Source organism: Furipterus horrens, unplaced genomic scaffold (genome assembly GCF_987537825.1).
Source record: "Furipterus horrens unplaced genomic scaffold, mFurHor1.1.pri manual_scaffold_5, whole genome shotgun sequence".
NCBI lineage: Eukaryota > Metazoa > Chordata > Mammalia > Chiroptera > Furipteridae > Furipterus > Furipterus horrens.
This window is the reverse complement of record NW_028327175.1, coordinates 62,370,458-62,389,085: the sequence shown is the minus strand read 5'-3', so window position 1 is coordinate 62,389,085 and position 18,628 is coordinate 62,370,458. Positions and strand designations below refer to the sequence as shown.

The following is an 18,628-nucleotide window of genomic DNA, read 5'->3' as shown; positions in this document are numbered from 1 at the left end:
GAAGTTTGGAATTAGTTATTTTGTACCCTGGTGCATTCAGGTTTGAAATCACATGTATACCTTGCTTTATCTGACATGTACATTTTATTTAAAATTCAGATGGTCAAATCATTCTCCAGTGGATTTATAGGATAATTTTTGGAATTTGTTACTGATGTCTTTATGATTTTCAGTAGTCAGTGCTTCTCCATTTTTTAACTTTGTGTTTTTTTCTTTATGAACTTTAGTTGGGCAAGAACACAAAATTTGATAGGATAGATAATAGGTCATTGGATTGTGATGCCTAAAATCTAAGATAAATTTACTTAATCTCATAGATATTCGTGAGTTAAGTCATAATGTAATCCTGAGTGCACATAAATGACAGAGTGCTAAGCAGATTGGAAGGATGATTTAGATTTGAATGGACAGTAGGCTAATGCTTAACATCAGTTATAGCCTGTAGTAGATACTGTGATACACTGCCAATTGCTTCTTCAAAAGAGGACTTGTTGCCCAGCTCTTGGGAGTGCTTTCAGCAAACAATATTCAGCTGTCACCCCCTTTAGGGATTGCTGTGGCTGCTGTGGGGGCCCATATTCAAAGACAGAACAGTGTGAGAAATTAAAAGCCAAGCCATCTTGGGATGACTCTAAAGGGTCATTTTATGTCCAGAACTCCCTGGGGTAGTGCAAGGCTGTAGCTGGACATGCATCTCACCTTGACATCTCTCTGCCATTCCTGCTTTGTTCCTTCTTTCCTCAGATATTGATCTTGAGGACATTCCTTTGTAAATGTCCTGACTGTGAAATTTCATCTCAGAGTCTGTTTCCTGGTGAACCCAACCTATAATGTGGTCTATTTCTAAACATGCCAAACCAGACATCACTCCAACTTCCTAACTATCCTTTTCCCTGATTGATTTCATTTCTGTAAATAGCACCTGCATTCATTCCACAAATCGTTTTTGAGCACCTGTTATGTGCCAGCCATTGAGCAGAGAATGGGGATGTGGCATTTACCTGGCAAATACAGTCCTGCCCTCTTGGAGCCTACAATTCAGTTGGAAAGAAATACAGTGAGCAAATCATTACTGATATAATCATTACCAAAACAGAAAGTAGAGAGTGTTATATACAGATAATCATGGTGTGATGACATAGGATTTGATTTGAAGTTAAGAGATCTACCTCAGTGGGTTGGGCATTGCCCTGCAAACAAAAGGTCACTGACTGGATTCCCAGTCAGGGCACATGCCTGGGTTGCAGACCAGGCCCCCCATTGGGGGCATATGAGAAGCAGCCTATCGATGTTTTTATCACACATTGATGTTTTTTCCTCTGTGTCTCCCTCTCTTCTCCTCTCTTTAAAAACTAAATAAATAAAATCTTTTCAAAAAATTTAGCTCTTCCACTTACTGTGTGAAGATGAGCAAGTCATCAATTTCCTCATCTATCAAACAGGTACATATTCCCTTGAACTACCAATATACTTAAAAAGAAATTGTTCTAATGAGATAATGTACATATAAATACTCAGAATGTTAAGGGCTTCTACAGAACTTAACCTACCTTCTTCCTAAAGGGTCAGAAGTCATGTGTTCCTCAACTTTATACTAATAATATATTACCTAGAATATTTGATATATTAGAATAATGCTTTCTCTGTTTATGCCAGGTAATAGAGTATATAGCCTTTAAAATATATTGAAAATAATTCAGGTAATTGGAACATGAACTTTAAATAAAAATATTCAGAAGAACTTTTTGAATTTTAAATACATCAAACATCTAGGTGGAACTTCCATGTAAAGTTTTTTTTCCACATTCAGTGACGTACAGTGGACAACCAGAAATTGTATATATTTAAAGTATACTACCAAATAACCCTGATAAATATATACATTGTGAAATATTCACCACAGCCAATGCAATCAATGTATTCATTGCCTCACACCTAATGTTAATGCTTTAAAAAAAAAATGTGTTAAATAACATAATCCCCTATACTCTGGTTATCTACTATATATCTTTGCGGAAGGAAATCTTATCCCTTTATCTTTTTCCTAGACCAAAAGAAAATCATGTGCTTTCAAATTTAAGTATATTGAACCTGTAGATTGCTTTGGGTAGTGTGAACATTTTAATGATGTGAATTCTCCCAGTCCATGAACACAGTATATGCATCCATTTATTTGTATCTTCCTTAATTTCTTTCTTCAGTGTTCTGTACTTTTCTGAGTATAGGTCTTTTACCTCCTTGGTTAAGTTTATTCCTAGGTAATTTATTTTTCTTGTTGCTATAGTAAATGGGATTTTTTTTGTAGTATAGTTTCTGATATTTCATTGTTGGTGTACAAAAATGCCTTATCAGATTTCTGAATATGACTTTGTGTCTTGCTATTTTGCCAAATTCACTTAAGTTGAATAGTTTTTTGGTGGAGCCCATAGGGTTGTCTATGTATAATATGTCATCTGCAAATAATGACAGTTTTACTTTCTCCTTTCCAATTTAGATGCCTTTTATTTCTCCTCCTTTTCTGATCACTGTGGCTAGAACTTCCAAAACTATGTTGAATATAAGGGGAGAAAGTGGACACCCTCATCTTGTTCCTGTTTGGAGGGGGAAGCTTTTGGTGTCTGCCCATTGAATATCCCTATTAAAATACTAATGACATATTTCACAGACCTTGAAGAAATATTTCAAAAATTTATATGGAACCAAAAACGACACCAAGTAGCCTCATTAATCTTGAGAAAGAAGAACAAAGTTGGAGGGATAAAAATACCTCATATCCAACTATACTACAAGGCCACTGTAATCAAGACAGTCTGGTACTGGCATAAGAAGAGACACATAGATCACCAGAACAGGATAGAGAGCTGAGAAATAAACCCATGTCTGTATGATCAATTAATATTTGACAAAGGGGGCAGGAGCATAAAATGGAGTAAAAATAGACTCTTGAACAAATGGTGTTGGGAGATCTGGAAAGGTTCATGCAAAAATATGAAAGTAGGCCACCAACGTGTACCATACACCAGAATCAACTCAAGATGGATAATAGGACTTCCGGTCAAGATGGAGGTGTAGGTAGACATGCTTTGCCTCCTTCCACAACCACAAAAAGGATTACAACTACCTCAGAACAATAAACAACTAGAACTACCTGAAAATCAAACTGCATGTAAGTCCAACAAACAAAGATATAAAGAAGTAATACTCATCCAGACAGGTAGGAGGGGCAGAGCTGGGGAGGAGAGGATGCCGTATGGCAGCTGCGGTGGTGGCCACAGGGGTGGCAGCAAGGCATTGGCTGTGGCCAGCCATCAGAAAGAGCAGTCACACATTATGAAATCTGGGAGGGACACCTGGGGAACAATCCCAGTCCTTGGTCAGGCCACACAGCTCACAGTTCCAGCCCCACGAAGATAGAGCCCCGTTGCTTCTGGCTGTGAAAACCAGTGGGGGCTGGGGCAATAGAATAAACTGCTGGTCTCTCATGAGAGTCGGTTTAGAGGCCCCCCAGTCCTAAAACATCCACAGACCCATCCACTCTGGGAACCAGCTAGAGGGGCGTCAGTTGCATATGGGAGGGTAAAAAGGGTGAGTGCTGAGTAAATGGCATGGTTCACTCTCTGACCCCTCCCCCACATACCATACCACAACCTGGTGAAACAGGTCACCCCACACTGACAAATACATAATACTCTGCCCCACACAATATAATAGGTGCAACACCTCTACCTAAGACACAGAGGCAAGCACAGAAGGCTACCAAATTGAGGAGACACAAAAGTATGGCCAAAAGAGGGAGCAGATCAAGGCTCCAATGGGAGAACTAAGTAACAAGGAGATAGCCAGTCTAACAGACACAGAGTTCAAAACACTGCTGATAATGATGCTCATAGATTTGACAGACATGATTAAGTACAGCAAACACATAAGGGAAGAAGTGAATGCTATACTAAAGTGAAACAGAGAAATCCACACAAAAACCAATGCTGAAGAGAAGGAAGCCAGGATTCAATTAAATGATTTTGAACATAAGGAATAAATAAACAATCAACCAGTACAGAATGAAGAAAAAAGAATTCAGAAAAATGAGGAGAGGCTTAAGAACCTCTGGGACAACTTTAAACATACCAATATGTGAATCATATTGCTAGAAGGGGAAGAGAAAGAGCAAGAAATTGAAAACTTATGTGGAAAAAATAATGAAGGAAAACTTTTCTAAAATAATTGTCTAATACAAAACAATGTTTTAATCTGGTGAAGGAAATAGACATACAAGTCCAGGAAGCACAGAATGTCCCAAACAAGCTAGACCAAAGATGACCACAACAAAACACATCATAATTAAAATGCCAAAGGTTAAAGATAAAGAGACTCCTAAAAGCAGCAAGAGAAAGGAGTTACCTACAAAGGAGTTCCCATAAGACTGTCAGCTGATTTCTCAAAAGAAACTTTGCAGGCAAGAAGAGACTGGCAAGAAGTATACAAAGTAGTGAAAAGCAAGGGCCTACAACCAAGATTACTCTATCCAGCAAAGCTATCATTTAGAATGGAAGGGCAGATAAAATGCTTCCCAGACAAGGTAAAGTTAAAGGAGTTCATCATCACCACACCCTTATTGTATGAAATGTTAAAGGGATATATTTAAGAAGAAGAAGATCAAAACTATGAACAATGAAATGACAAAAAACTCATAACTATCAACAAACTAAGCAAAAACAAACTAAGCAAACAACTAAAATAGGAACAGAACTGTAGATATGAAAATCATGGAGGATTGTGAATGGGGGGGGAGGAAGGGGGAGAATGGGGGAAGTGGTGCAGGATTCAAGAAGCATAATTGGTAGGTACAAAATAAACAGAGAATAATGTAATAAATGGAGAAGCCAAAGAACTTATATGCATGACCGACCCATGGACATGAACTAAGGGAGGGAGGGGATTGCTGGAGGGAAGTGGGGTACTGGGCAGAGTAGGGGAAGAGGAAAAATTGGGATACTGTAATAGCATAATCAATGAAGTGTACTTAAAAATAAAAATAAAGAATACAGAATACTTATAGAATTGGGGGGAGGGGTGGATAAAAGAATTTTAAATGTAAGTCATGATACCATAAAAGTCCTAGAGGAAAACATAGGCAATAAAATTTCAGATATCCCACACAGCAATATTTTGGCCAATACATTCTCTAGGGCAAGGGAAATAAAGGGAAGAATAAACAAATGGGACTACATCAAACTAAAAAGCTTCTGCTGTGCTAAAGAAAACATCAACAAAATGAAAAGGGAACCAACTGTATGGGAAACCATATTTGCCAATGATACCTCAAACAAGGTTGGATCTCTAAAATATATTAAAAACTCATATGACTCAACACCAGGAAGACAAACAATCCAATTTTAAAATGGGCAAAGGACCTGAACAGACACTTCTCCAAGGAGGACATACAGAGGGTCCATAGGCATATGGAAGGGTCCTCACCATCACTAGCCATCAGAGATGCAAACTAAAACCACAATGAGATACCACCTCACACCGGTCAGAATGGCCATCATTAGTAAATCAGCAAACGAGTGCTGGCAAGGATGTAGAGAAAAGGGAACCCTGGTGCACTGTAGGTGGGAATGCAGACAGGTGCAGCCACTGTGGAAGAAAGTTGTGAATTTCCTCAAAGAACTAAAAATGGAACTGTCTTTTGATCCAGTGATTTTACAGCTGGGATTATACCTAAGGAATCCTGAAACACCAACTCAGAAGAACCTATGTACCCCTACGCTCAAATTGTTACAGAACCCCTGGGCTGCTCCAATTGAAAACAAACCCACGGGGTCCGATTGCCCGCCGCCAGAATTACAACTCTTTAATATTTCAGTTGAGTGAAAAGAAAATTGTTTATTTAACAGTTACACATAACTTTGCCTCCCCCCTACCAAACCTAGCCAGTTTTAGGAAGGTCAGAAACACCGTTTCCCTACTTCCCAAACACAGTTCAGCTTTACCAGCGGCTGCCAATCATTCAATCTGATTGGGGAGGTCCTTTCTGTGCTGTGGTGCCTTTCAGCTCTCAATACAAAACCGCCGGGATTCTTAGCCTCCTTGCAAACTGTCTTCTTTCTGTAAACTGCGTGGATCTCCTCTCCTTCTCCAGAGCACCCCTGCGAACACCCGCCAGCGAGGGAGACAGCCCCAGAGCGCGCCGCCCCCCAAAGTGTTCCCAGCTGCCTGTATATTCCTGACTGCGTCCTCTGATGCAGTGGGTGTTGCCAACAGTTCTGACCATTCACAGAACCCCACGTAGGCTCTGTGTGCTTTCCATACCGTCCCCTGGTTCAGGACTCCTCCCATCCACCTAGGCTTTGGAAGCATCTAAGCAATTTTGCATAATGAAAGACACCAGACACCAACCTCAGGCATGTGGAGGCATTCTGAAAGCTGCTTCCTTCTCCCCATCCCCCAGCTACAAACTCTGGGGATTTTTGGACTCCCCTGTTTCTGTAACAATAGCAGCGCTGTTTACAATAGCTGCGTGCTGGAAACAGCCTAAGTGCCCATCTATAGATGAGTGGATCAAAAAACTGGTACCTTTACACAATGGAATACTACGCAGCAGAAAGAAGGAATTCCACCTTTCCCAACAGCATGGATGGAACTGGAGAATATTATGCTAAGTGAAATAAGCCAGTCAATAAAAGACAAATACTGTAATATCTCACCTATAGGTGGAACCTAATGAACAAAACAAATGAGCAAAATAGAACCAGAGGCATGGAAACAAGGAACAAACTGACAGTGACCAGAGGGGAGGATGGAGGGGGACACGGTGGGGTGGGGAGGGGAAGGGTCTAGTCCAGGGACAAGTATAAATGACCCATGGACATGGAAGACAGGGCAGGTAGGGATTGACTGGTGGGGGGTGGGGGCAGGTTGTGGGTGGGGCAATGGAGATCAATGGGGGAAAAGTGGGACAACTGTAATAGAACAATAAAAAAAGAAATTAAAATAAAGAAAAGAAAATTTAAGTATATTAGCACTCTTCCAGCTGCATGTATATGCTTGCCCTTGCCAAACCTAATGAAATCTTTTGCCACAAGTTTTAAATCATTCAATGAGTGACAGATTCACTACCTATATATACATTCCAAAGTATTTTTAGTATCTACCAATTGATAAAGGCTCAAAAGTGATTTTTAAATTGAGTATTGTGAAAATGCTTACTACTTATTTACATCATAAATATTTCTTAGGATATATTTATTTTACCGTAAGACCATGTCACCATTTAAACATCTCTTTTGCTAAGCCTGCCTTAGTTTTTTGGACTGACAAAGTCTAGTCCTTATGTATACTTTCCTAATATATTTACTTCATATATATTATAATTTTCAAACCTGTATTTTATAATACCTTGCCTACTTATTATCAGTCTTATTACATGATAAATTTTTTAAACATTTTAATTAAATAAGTCACTTTGATAAACTCTTACACTGTTTTATTAATATATGTTATTTTTTTTCCTTATAGATAATGCACTGTTTTCTTGATTGGTAGAGTTAGTTTTCAAACCGTTGCCTATTTTCTCATATGTATTTTTGTAAAGCACTGATCTTTTTTCCCAACTCCCAGATTGTCAATCACTTAATATTTATTTTTGTTTTTTTTTTCTTTGAAACCTCCCTTACACATGCTTTTTTGTCATTGAAGGAGCCTGCACGTGGCAGCATGGTCTAGGCAGGAAAGGAAAAGGAAGTTATTACTGCTCTCTTCTGGCTGCCTGAAATAATAAATCATAACTTGCCATTCCTTAACTGGTGACTAGAGACTTTTCTTCATAAATGCATGTGACCCAAGAAGTTTCAGTTTACATACCCTATCCCTTGGGGTTCTTGCCTGTGGAGAGCCCTTTCCTTCCTGAAATTAGACAAAGGTTGTAAGAATTGAAGCTAGGGCTTCAAAGCACAGGAAAAGAGAATGTTGTCTTATCCTGTTGCTACAGTGGAGCTCCAGCTGGCCATGTTTACCTACCCAGGGTGTGAGGCTGCGTCTCCATCTGCGAGGGGCTCGGCACAGTGCTAAGGCTGGCCCTTAAGTTTGAACTTAGGAACTTTTGGAAACATTTCTTGTATGTTTTCCTACATGGTTATTTCATAGTGATAACTATATAAATTTGGGGTATATGCGTAAATTGCTAAGCATTGCACACACTGAAATGTTATATAAGATGTATCCATTTGCTCATATAATATTTAACTTCTGTGTTAATATTTATACATACAGTGACCATATAATTTATCATCTAAACCAAGTCTTATCATCCAGGAACACTTTTAGCAGTGCAAGAGAACACTATTAATAATTACGCCAGGTCAATAGGAATAAACTAGAACTGTCCTTCATTAACTGGAATATATGGTCATCCTCTGTATGCCTAATTATTTTTTTAAAAAAACATTTAAGCAAGCCAAAATCACTTTAGTTAATTGAGGAAGTAGGAGGTGGGTGTAGTAGTTGTAGAACACTTCATAACTGCTACCTTATCAGCACATATGTTGATGTCACTGAAGAGTATATAGATACCATATCTAAAAGGAAGGATACGTTTTAGAAATCAGAAGTGAATGTCAAGGTAATAATAATGGTAGCTGATAGTATAGATTGCTTACCTGCTTTATCTCATTTATCCTCCAGCAACTCTGTGAGGTGACAACTATTGTTACCATTTTTGTATTCTTACAATGATTTTTGTATTCTTATAGTGATTCTTAAAATGTCCAGAAAGAAAAGTCCAACCATTGTTAACATAACAAGAACTGTTTGTGCGACATCAATGTAACCTGGCAGCCAAGGAGAGTAGACTAGAATGCACATATGTGCACAATGACAACTTCATTGTACTAGTCAGTGGGGGTGGTAGACCCATTGAGTGAACATGTGTACTGTGTGGTCCTCTCATTTAGAATAAGTGAGCGAATAGAGCAATGTATCTGCATCAGATGTTGCATTAAGCTTAAACATTCCTTCGCGAGAACTATTCAGATGAATCAGAAGGCCACAGCTATGGGCAACTGGTGATTGTCAGCTTCATCACAACAATGTGTCTGCTCCTGCATCACATCTCCTGCAGTTTGGGGCAAAATATCAATCTCCAGGTGACTCAGCCCCACTATAGCCCAGATTTGGCGCCCTGAAACTTTTGACTTTTCCCAAAACTGAAATCACCTTTGAAAGGGAAGAGATTTCAGACCACTGATGAGATTCAGGAAAATATAACAGGACAGCTGATGACAATTGGGAGAACTGTGTGAGGTCCTAAGGTGCCTACTTTGAAGGGGACTGAGGCAACATTGTCCTATGTGCAATGTTTCTTGTATCTCGTATATCTTCTTCAATCAATGTCTCCATTTCTCACGTTACCTGGCTGTATACTTTTTAGACAGACCACCTCGTGTATATCTCTATATAGAGAAAGACATTTAATTCCAAAGCCTATGCATACTTTAATGAATAAAACTGTACTGTCTTCCTCTGGATATCCTTCATATCTGTGATTATAAAAATATAATCAGCTATACTCCCTCTGTGTAGAAGACAAAGCATTAATGGACTCTCTTCCTGCCAGCCTGGCACTGCTAAGCCATAGCTCCACTGGTGGCAGGAAAGTGGAGCTACCACGTATGGTTTCAACTGTTGTTTTAATTTCCAAGTGCATGGTGCTATTGCTAGTCTAGTAAACTGATTACAGTGTTTTAAATAGACAGTAATCAGCCAGATGGTTTTAAAATTATTGAACCACATACTGTATGGAAAATAAACAGACTTTTGTAATTTTTTTTATAGATCTATACCTTTTATTCTCTCTCTCTGTCTCTCTCTCTCACTCTCTCTCTCTCTCTGTCTCTCTCTCTCTCTCTCACCAGAAAAATGCATTCTAAGTAGCTTCTGTTGTCCTCTCTATTGAGAAAAGAGAATGGACTTAGTTTATACATGTGAGGTAGTCTGCATTGTGTGTGTGTGTGTTTTTAATCATCTGTTTTAACTGTGTACTATATGCCAGGTCCTCTGCTAGCTGCTTAATATTTAGCTCGTCTCACAATACCTCTGTGAGTTAGGTGTATTTATCATCTCCCTTTTACCTGTAATGAAATTGAGACAGAAAAATTTGAAATAATTTAATCAAATTATTGTTACTAGATGTGGCAGAGCGGGAATCTGAACCCAGGGAATATGACTCCAAAGTCCTTGAACCTAACCACTGCACTCCCTATGAAGACTACTTACTTAAAAGCTTCTACTTTCAAAAAAAAAAAAAATTGTGAATGCAGAACCGTGAGAGCTGAATGTCATACTTGTCTGAATTTCCTGCTGGGCAATTTAGTCTTCATATTTCATCTACCAAAGTGTGTGTATTTCAGTTGTAATCACTAGAGGTACTTCAAGAGCCTTGGATGACAGAACCAAGGTTTTCATGTTGCAGCAGAGGTGATATTTGTTCTGTGAGTAGCAGGCTATTGGGATTGACTTGTGCAAAAGAATCTTCAGGAAACCCGTAACAGAAAGGACTGCCAAACCCAGTGTCGGCTGATTAGTCATCCTAGCCCAGGCCACATTTTTACCACGGTGGGATTCCTAGTACACAGGGCAGTGTGCCCTGCACTAGGGGACGCACAGGCAGAAATGGAAAGTGAAGGAAGAGGTTTGTGGTAAAATATCATAGTGTATCAAACCACATAAAGACTACATTCAAGCAGAATCACTGAGTGTAATCATAATCTTCCTCACAAAAATGTGAAAAGATGCCAGCTTTTCATACTTTTCAAACCTTTGAAACAACTTAATCTGAAATCTTAACTCAAGGAGCTCTAGAGAGAGCTAATCTATTTATGTACATATATATATATATTTTAAAAAGACATCTCAAACCTCAACCGTGCTGTTAACCAGAGTGATGATTCATTCATGCTCATACAGTAGTAATGATCCTCAGATTTATAAATGTACAGTAGTGTCAGATCCTAATCTAAAGGAAACATGCATTATTTGATTTTCTTTCAGAACATTCTTTCCTGTACTAGTAGTGATTCACATGCTGTAACCTTCACGGTGCATATGTGTAACACATGTCAGAATTTTTTAAAGGTATTGGCTTTGCTGATGAAAGACTTTAAAGTATTTCCCTCAAAAACATGTTTAAAGCATATTATATATGCAAATAAAAATAAGGGCCTGCACACACATATAGACATTCCTACCCCCAACCCTACTGACCTCTTTTGGTAGGTCTCCTTGGACTTGAAAATATCAGAGCTATTTGAGAGCCATGGCTGCTGAGCCACAAATGTGGGAAAATGAAAGTACCCATTTCTTCTCTTAGGTTAGGTTGAAGACAACCCAGTTTAGGGTTTACTTCTTTAGGTTGGAAGTATTGACCCATACTGAAGATTTTGTTTTTTTTTAATGGAATGTCCTTTCTGTTTGAAATGTTGGTGTAGATGTTAAATTCACCTTAAGTGTAATTATTTGAAGGGGTTTTTTTAGCAGGTATTTTATAGTTTATTCAAGAATATATGGAGATATTGAGATCAAATGGTTCTTACCAATTTTAGAGACTTAAGATCCCTTTGAAACTCTAATGAAAGCTAAAGATCTTCTCCCAGAAAAATATTTGTATCATATACAAACAGAATTTTGCAAGGAATTCCAAAGGTGTTTATATCTTTGGATCCTAATAAAACCACATCTCCACCTTAGGTTGACATTTAGTATGATTTTGATGATAAGGTTTCCTCCCTTTTCGATTTCTGGATTTTCCAGACTATTAAGGCCTTCTATTATAGACTATTAAAGAGGTTGTTCTTCTGCCCATCTGAGCCTCTACCCATTTCTTGCTTTAGCTATATTCCATCTAAAGTCTGTTCCTTAAACAATCTTGATTCCTGTGTTTAGTCTGCCCCCCCTCTTGCCATTCTCTACACTTTTCATCAGCCCTATTCCCAGTGGCAGCAGTAAGGGAGGGGAGAGGAGGGGAGTCTCGAACCAGGCTAACAAATGTAGGGAGCAGAGGCTCTGGACAGAAATGGCAGTTGCAAGTAGTCCCCATACTACCAGAGTAGGTTGCAGCAAGACTGAAACAGAGGTAGTCTGAAAAACTGAACTGTTAAGATTTACAATTCTAATCCTAAACAAATATTTGAAATTTTTTGTTACTCTATTCATTTGTAAACAGCTCCTCTATCCTCTGTAAATTAATCATGCCCCATTTCTAATAATATAATACAAAACTGATTTTTTAAAATGTAAGAGACCGTAACAGTGTAAGGGAGCACCGTGCTGGATTGTAACATGATCTGATGTGACGTAAAGAAAAATTGCACATCGTCACATCCGTTGTATGGAATGTCAGCCAGATGGACAAAGATACCAAAGTTTTTTTCTCTGTTAGTCCATCTAACAACTGAATATTTTCCCTGGTTTGTAGAATTTTAATCCCGAGATTTTCTACTTTTGGTACTAAATCCTCAGCCTATTCAACACTTAATTTTATATCATTTCACAAGTGGTCCTCAATATTTATTGTCTTCAGACATCACTGCCTTAACAACAACCACAACAAAATTCAGGGTAGATATTTTAAAATGCAGGCATATTCTTAGAATATCAGCAGAGCATGTTTTTATTTTGTAACTTTGGCAACAATTCCTCTAGATCTCTAAAAGTGTTACTGTTTAGAAAAATGAGAGTAAGGACATGAGTTCTTCATGAGCCAGGTGGAGTCACTATTGTGGAATTTTGCTTTTTATTATCTAATGTTGGTTTAATTTTTTATATTCTAGTGCCAGCATGTTTCAATGAAAATCAATTTTTAAAATAAAATCTATTCTAGAAGAAGGTGGCCAGCTACTTAATAATGAATGTGAAGAATTGAATTAGAGTATTATTTTATGCTTTTAAAAATCTTATTGGTATTGCAAGGTGAATTTTTGTAGTGATATTATGATGATGATAGCCAACATTGATTTTAAGGTTTCCACATTATATTAGCAGAATACACAGGGAACAAAGATTTAAGGTGCGGAAATGCCGCTGAGGCAGCATTAACATGGATTAGATTCCTATTAGGTAGTGTTCAGTGAAAGGGGACACACATATGCAGAGTATAAAGAAATTTAAGAGAGAGAGAGGGGGATTTCAAATTCAGAATGCCAACAGGCATCATTTGGTATCAGAAGCATAGTTTGTATTGTTCTTTGTATGAGTTTTCCTCACCATTCCAAATTCTCCCTTTTTTTAAAATGCAGTAATATACTTTTGATACCCAATTCATAGAAATCAGCAGTAAATAATAGAGAAATAGCCTTTTTTCACAGAAAGAAAAAACATTTGATGATAGGAAATGGAGCATGCTATGAAATTCAAAGTTACCATTTGTATTTTAACTGTAATTTAAAATTAAGCTTTCTTATATTTGTGTCAAATTAGGGTCACTGGTGTTAGTAGATTAAAACTTTTTATGACTTTGAATCAAGAACCATTATTTTTCAGTTTCTTTATCTTGTAGACCATGGATGAATTCCTCAGTTTCTTCAAGTCGAGTGACTCTTTTTCAAATTTTAGAATCATTTAATTTTCTAGAAATAACATTCTACAGAAAGAAGTTAAAGTGAATAGTTTGTCGACCTAGAGAAGTATATTAGAAAGCAAATGTATATTGATAGGCTTTGAAGAGAAAGATCTTTGTGGGCATTTAAAACAGCAGGGAATTACAAGGCCATGGTGAAGAACAGGCTAGTTAAACAGAAGTCAAAGCAAGATGTCTTTCTTTACTTACATGCCATCTGTTGAAAATTAATGCAAGGTAGTCCTAACTAACTAACTGAACTACAGGTACTACCTTCCCTAAAGCACTGAAATAGGAGGTGAGAGAAGACACTTGTAAAAGAAACCCTCAGGGAATCCTCCTCTTTCCCCCTGTGATCCCTTTAATCCTCGAATTGTCAAACCACATAGAAAATAACAGAGCTGTGTCGTTCTAAGACTTAAGTGGTATTATCTTTTTAAAGAGAAAATATTAGGTCTTCTCACATCTCTGAACAAGAATAAGGCATGTGTTCAGTGCAGAAAAGAGTAACTTTGAAAAAAAGATGCATATTGCCTTTTTTTTAAATAGAATATTATTATCTGTGACTAAGCAGGCTGCACACAGTAGAAAAACATTATAGCCAATATTTTATTTTCTTTTTTTTGAAACAGATGATTCAACGAGAAGCAGATGTAAAAAATAAGGTAACTGCTGTGGCGTTGACAGACTCTGTTCACAATGTGTGGCATCAAGAAGCTGGCAAAACGATTCGAGAATGGATGAGAGAGGTGAGACTGGGTTTTTTTCAATGCTGAGATGAATGAGCATAAGCCTTTATGTCTTGAGCCCCCACCAACTTGTATCACCTCCCACCCTCAAGCTTCCTTTCTTGAGGAAGAACATTTAGAGAGAATAGGAAAAAAAACAAACTAGACATATTGGAAATAATAAGAGAGAACCCTTCTAAAGAAAAATTTGGCTTTCTGTAGATTGCGTATGCATACAATATACCACAGGAATTTTGGCTGAAGAAGGTCATGATCTGTTAAGAGATTATTGTTCCCTGATATTTATTTTTTCTACCAGTTACTTAGCATTGATGCTGCTTAATTATAAGAAATAAATTTTTCACTGAGTCTCGTCCTTCCTTTAAAGAGGTCAATATGTGCCACTCTTAAATGGATTGGCTCACTACTGCCAGCAGGGGGAGAAGAGGTAGAAAGCTGAAATAGTGTTTTGTCAGACTCTTGAGCGAGAAGAAACCCAGAGGCTAGTCATGGTGCAACCTCAGGTTAAGAAAGCTTCTTGTCACACTTTTTAAGGGCTAGTGAACCTGAAAACTAACACTTATTGAATGAACATACTCCCATTTTTTAAAAGAACTTTCAGCCCACTATTTCTTTTATGTCTAGTACAGATAAACAGCTGAAGTCTTTATTTATATTTGCCTTTCTGATATTATAAGCAATTGACATCAGCTGCATCATGCTGTACAAGTGTTTAGTCAGATCACATACTTACATGAATTAGCTAGTTGACCTTCCTAATTTTCTCCCATTTTTTAAAAAATAGAATAATCCAGGCATTTATTCAGCTGATTTCTCACCATAGATATGGTGGGTAACATGTACCTGCCTTCATGGTGCACTGTAAGGTCCAGAGAGTTAACATTTGAAGAGTATCGAAAAATTGGGCTAGGCTATATAACACCATAGTGGTGTTATCATCATACCACCAATCTGTTTACACTGTTGTCTTTCTCCAGTAGGAAAACTGCTTTCATCTTAAAAAGTCCAAAGTAGTTGTACTCCATTCCTCATAACGCATAGACATACCACATTACTTTCCTTTTTCTTTTCTTTTACAATGTATCTGCATCCTTAATTATCTCCTCCATGGGCTTAAACTTTTTCTAGAGAAATTTTACATATTTCATCCTGATACATTATTGTGATACTTGTCTGCCCAAATGGATACCTAGCCAACTACCAGCATTATGTAACCAGCCCTGTAGAGAAAGTACCACAAGGAAATAATAAAAGAACAGACTAAAGCAATAAATAGCAAAGCTGTTAGTAACGTTTCCCTCACATATAACCACTATGGAATATAAGACCTATCCCAAACTAGAAATATCCCTTGTTCGTTATTTTATTAATTGGGCATCCTTTGTGTCTCATTCAAGGTGACGAATATAACACAATTTATTTGGGTTTACTTTTAAAGTATTTCTCACTAAGACTGGATTAGGTGTCCCCTTAAAAAAATCAAAATATATTAGTGTATTTTTCATCTGACAGAAATAGGCAGTAGTTAAAGGCATCTTAATTTAATCAAAACTGCCATATATTTCTTTGCTAATAGCTTTAAAAAATTTTTAAATTTTATAAATGACCTGTCTCTTGAATAGTTCTTTCAACTCCCTCAATTATGCCTTAGGCATGAGGCAGCATGCAGAGTTTTGTATTATGACATACAAAATTCAAACCCCTACTCACTTGCCTATCTAACTGGAGTCTTGTGCAAGTTATTCAATATCTTTGAGATTAAATTTCATCATCGATAAAATATCATACCTACCTTGTAAATATGGTTGGGAAATAACATGTAAAGAAATACATAGTTGTTGGCTATTAAAGAAGTTTAATAAATCACAGTTATTACTGTTGTTAGCTAATCACCCCCAAATAATATGAAATACATAAACTGTATTTTTCTTTTATGAATGATTTTCTTGTTCAAAATATCTTACAAAAAGGATGAACAGAGAATTAGGAGAACTGAGTTTTTGATAGTGGTTCTGGCTTAATCACTCACTAGGTAAATCAATAATTAAGGATCAAGCATGTGCCAGGTACTTTGCTAAGACTCATAGTCTTGGGAAAGCCACTTTATCTTTTCCTGGGCCTGTTTCATGATTGTGAATTAGAAATGATAGTGCCTATTCCATCTACTTCTGAACTATTTTGAGAATCAAAGCTGATGACCAAGAAAAAAAAAAACCCTTGAAAAGAAAATGATACTATATAAAGAAATGAAATGTATTATTATAGAAAATACTATGATATTCCAGAGATAAAAATTATTAGATCGTAGTGATGGAGCTTTGGAATTATCCCTGCTCAGAGAGCTCTTCCTTAAAACAAGAATAGAAAAGAAAATTATAGCCCTGGCCATCTGGCTCAGTTGTTTGGACTGTCATCCCGTGCACCAAAAGGTTTCAGGTTTGATCCCCAGTCAGGGCACTTATGGGAGACAACCAACCAATCAATGTTTCTCTCAAATTAATCTCTCTCTCTCTCTCTCTCTCTCTCTCTCTCTCTCTCTCTCTCTCTCTCTCTCTCTCTCTCTCTCCCCCCCTCTCTCTCTCTCCCTCTCTCTCTCTCTCTCCCTCCCTCCCTCTCTCTCTCTCTCTCTCTCTCTCTCATATCAATAAACATATCCTCGGGTGAGGGTTTTTTTTTAAAGGAAACTATAGAAGACTATGCCAGATATCCTTGTAAGATCTCGCTAAATGTGTGACCCACCACCTGGTGGAGGGTTTATGTGGTTTGGCACGATAGGAGTTCAGTGTTTCCCAACACTTATGATGAAACTACATCCACTTTCCTTTTGCCTTTTTTAGTCCTTCTCCATTCTGCAAGGCTTCCTGAAATGATGAAGGCTAACAAGCCTGGGTCAGTAAATAGAAAGGGCTGTTGTCTCAAGCATGGGTGTTAGGAGGTGTGGTAGTGCAACCTCTGTGTCCCTCCACATCCACTTCCTCCTTTCCTCCTGCTCTAGCCTCTTTGGAATCAGCTCCAAAACTGAGATATTTTGCAAATATACCTCCCAAGAAAAACACCTTAGCTAAACTGGAATGTTGTTCAAAAAAGTTGCAGTGTGGTTATAGATGAAGCCACAGTGCTTTTTCGCTCCATTATTTCACCAAACACTGCTTTAAAATTTGGAAGTAGGACAGTGGTACAAGTTCCTTCCTCATTCCTGTTATACTGCAAATTAGCACAACTGTTTGTTTTTTTATAAGCCAATTTAAATTAATATGATAAAGTTATTGATGTTAAGTATTTGTTTACTATAAAAGGCTGATTTTTAATCCTGTCAATTAGTACAAAAAGAATGTTAAGTACTATATTTTTGTATTACTTGCATAATTATAAAATCTCCCAACCAAAGGCCTAAATGTAAATATTAAGCCAGCCTCATAAGAAGAGGTGAAAAGTGACCAAAGGCAGCTCCTATGGACACTTCTCACCTTGAGCTCCAGGACTGTAAAGGCTGAGTAGGCAAGGATAAACCTGAAGGAGGTTATAACAGGTGAAATAAGCCAGACACAGAAAGGAAAATACTCCATCATATCCCATATATGTGGAATCTAAAAAGTCAAGCACTTAGAAGCAGTAGTAAGAGACAACTGTAATAGAAAACAATAAATAAATAAATATATTTTAAAAAGGAGAAGAAGCAGGAGTAAAATGGTGACTATCAGCAGCAAGGGGATTGGGGAGCATGGGGAGATGCTGGGCAGAGTACAAAGTTGCAGTCATATAGGTTACCGAAGTGTGGAGACCTGATGGTCCAACATGATGACTATACTTAATAATATTGGATAAATACTAGAAATTTGCTAAAAAATAGATTTCAGTTCTCACCACACACACACACACACACACAAATGTTATCTATGTAAGAAGATATGTTGATTAGCTTGACTATAGTAATCATTTCATTGTATATATGTATATCACATCATCACATACCTTAAGTGTATAGTTTTAATTTTATTTTTTATTCACACCTGAGCACATGCTTTAGAGAGAGGGGAAGGGAGGGAGAAGAGAGGGAGAGAAACATCAGTGACCTCCACATGTGTCCAGACCAGGGACCTGCAACCCAGGCATGTGCTCCGACTGGGAACCAAACTTCCAGTCCTTTGTCATAGGACGGCACTTTAACCTACTGAGCCACACTGACCAGGGCTGTATAATTTTTATTAAAAAAAAAAAGACTGAGTGGGCAAATGTCATTTCCTGACATACCCCTAGCTGCTGAAAGTGT

General features: G+C 37.6%; 1 protein-coding gene across 8 annotated transcripts in view; it reads left to right on the top strand.

Moving 5' to 3' along the window:
- ARB2A (ARB2 cotranscriptional regulator A) overlaps nucleotides 1-18,628 on the top strand; it is a 460,460-nt gene that overhangs the window by 275,458 nt on the left and 166,374 nt on the right. For all 8 annotated transcript variants that reach the window (XM_090276494.1, XM_090276487.1, XM_090276486.1 and 5 more), the window contains one exon: nucleotides 14,242-14,358. In XM_090276494.1, the coding sequence (XP_090132620.1) occupies nucleotides 14,242-14,358 (117 nt within the window). The remainder of the gene's footprint in view (nucleotides 1-14,241; nucleotides 14,359-18,628) is intronic.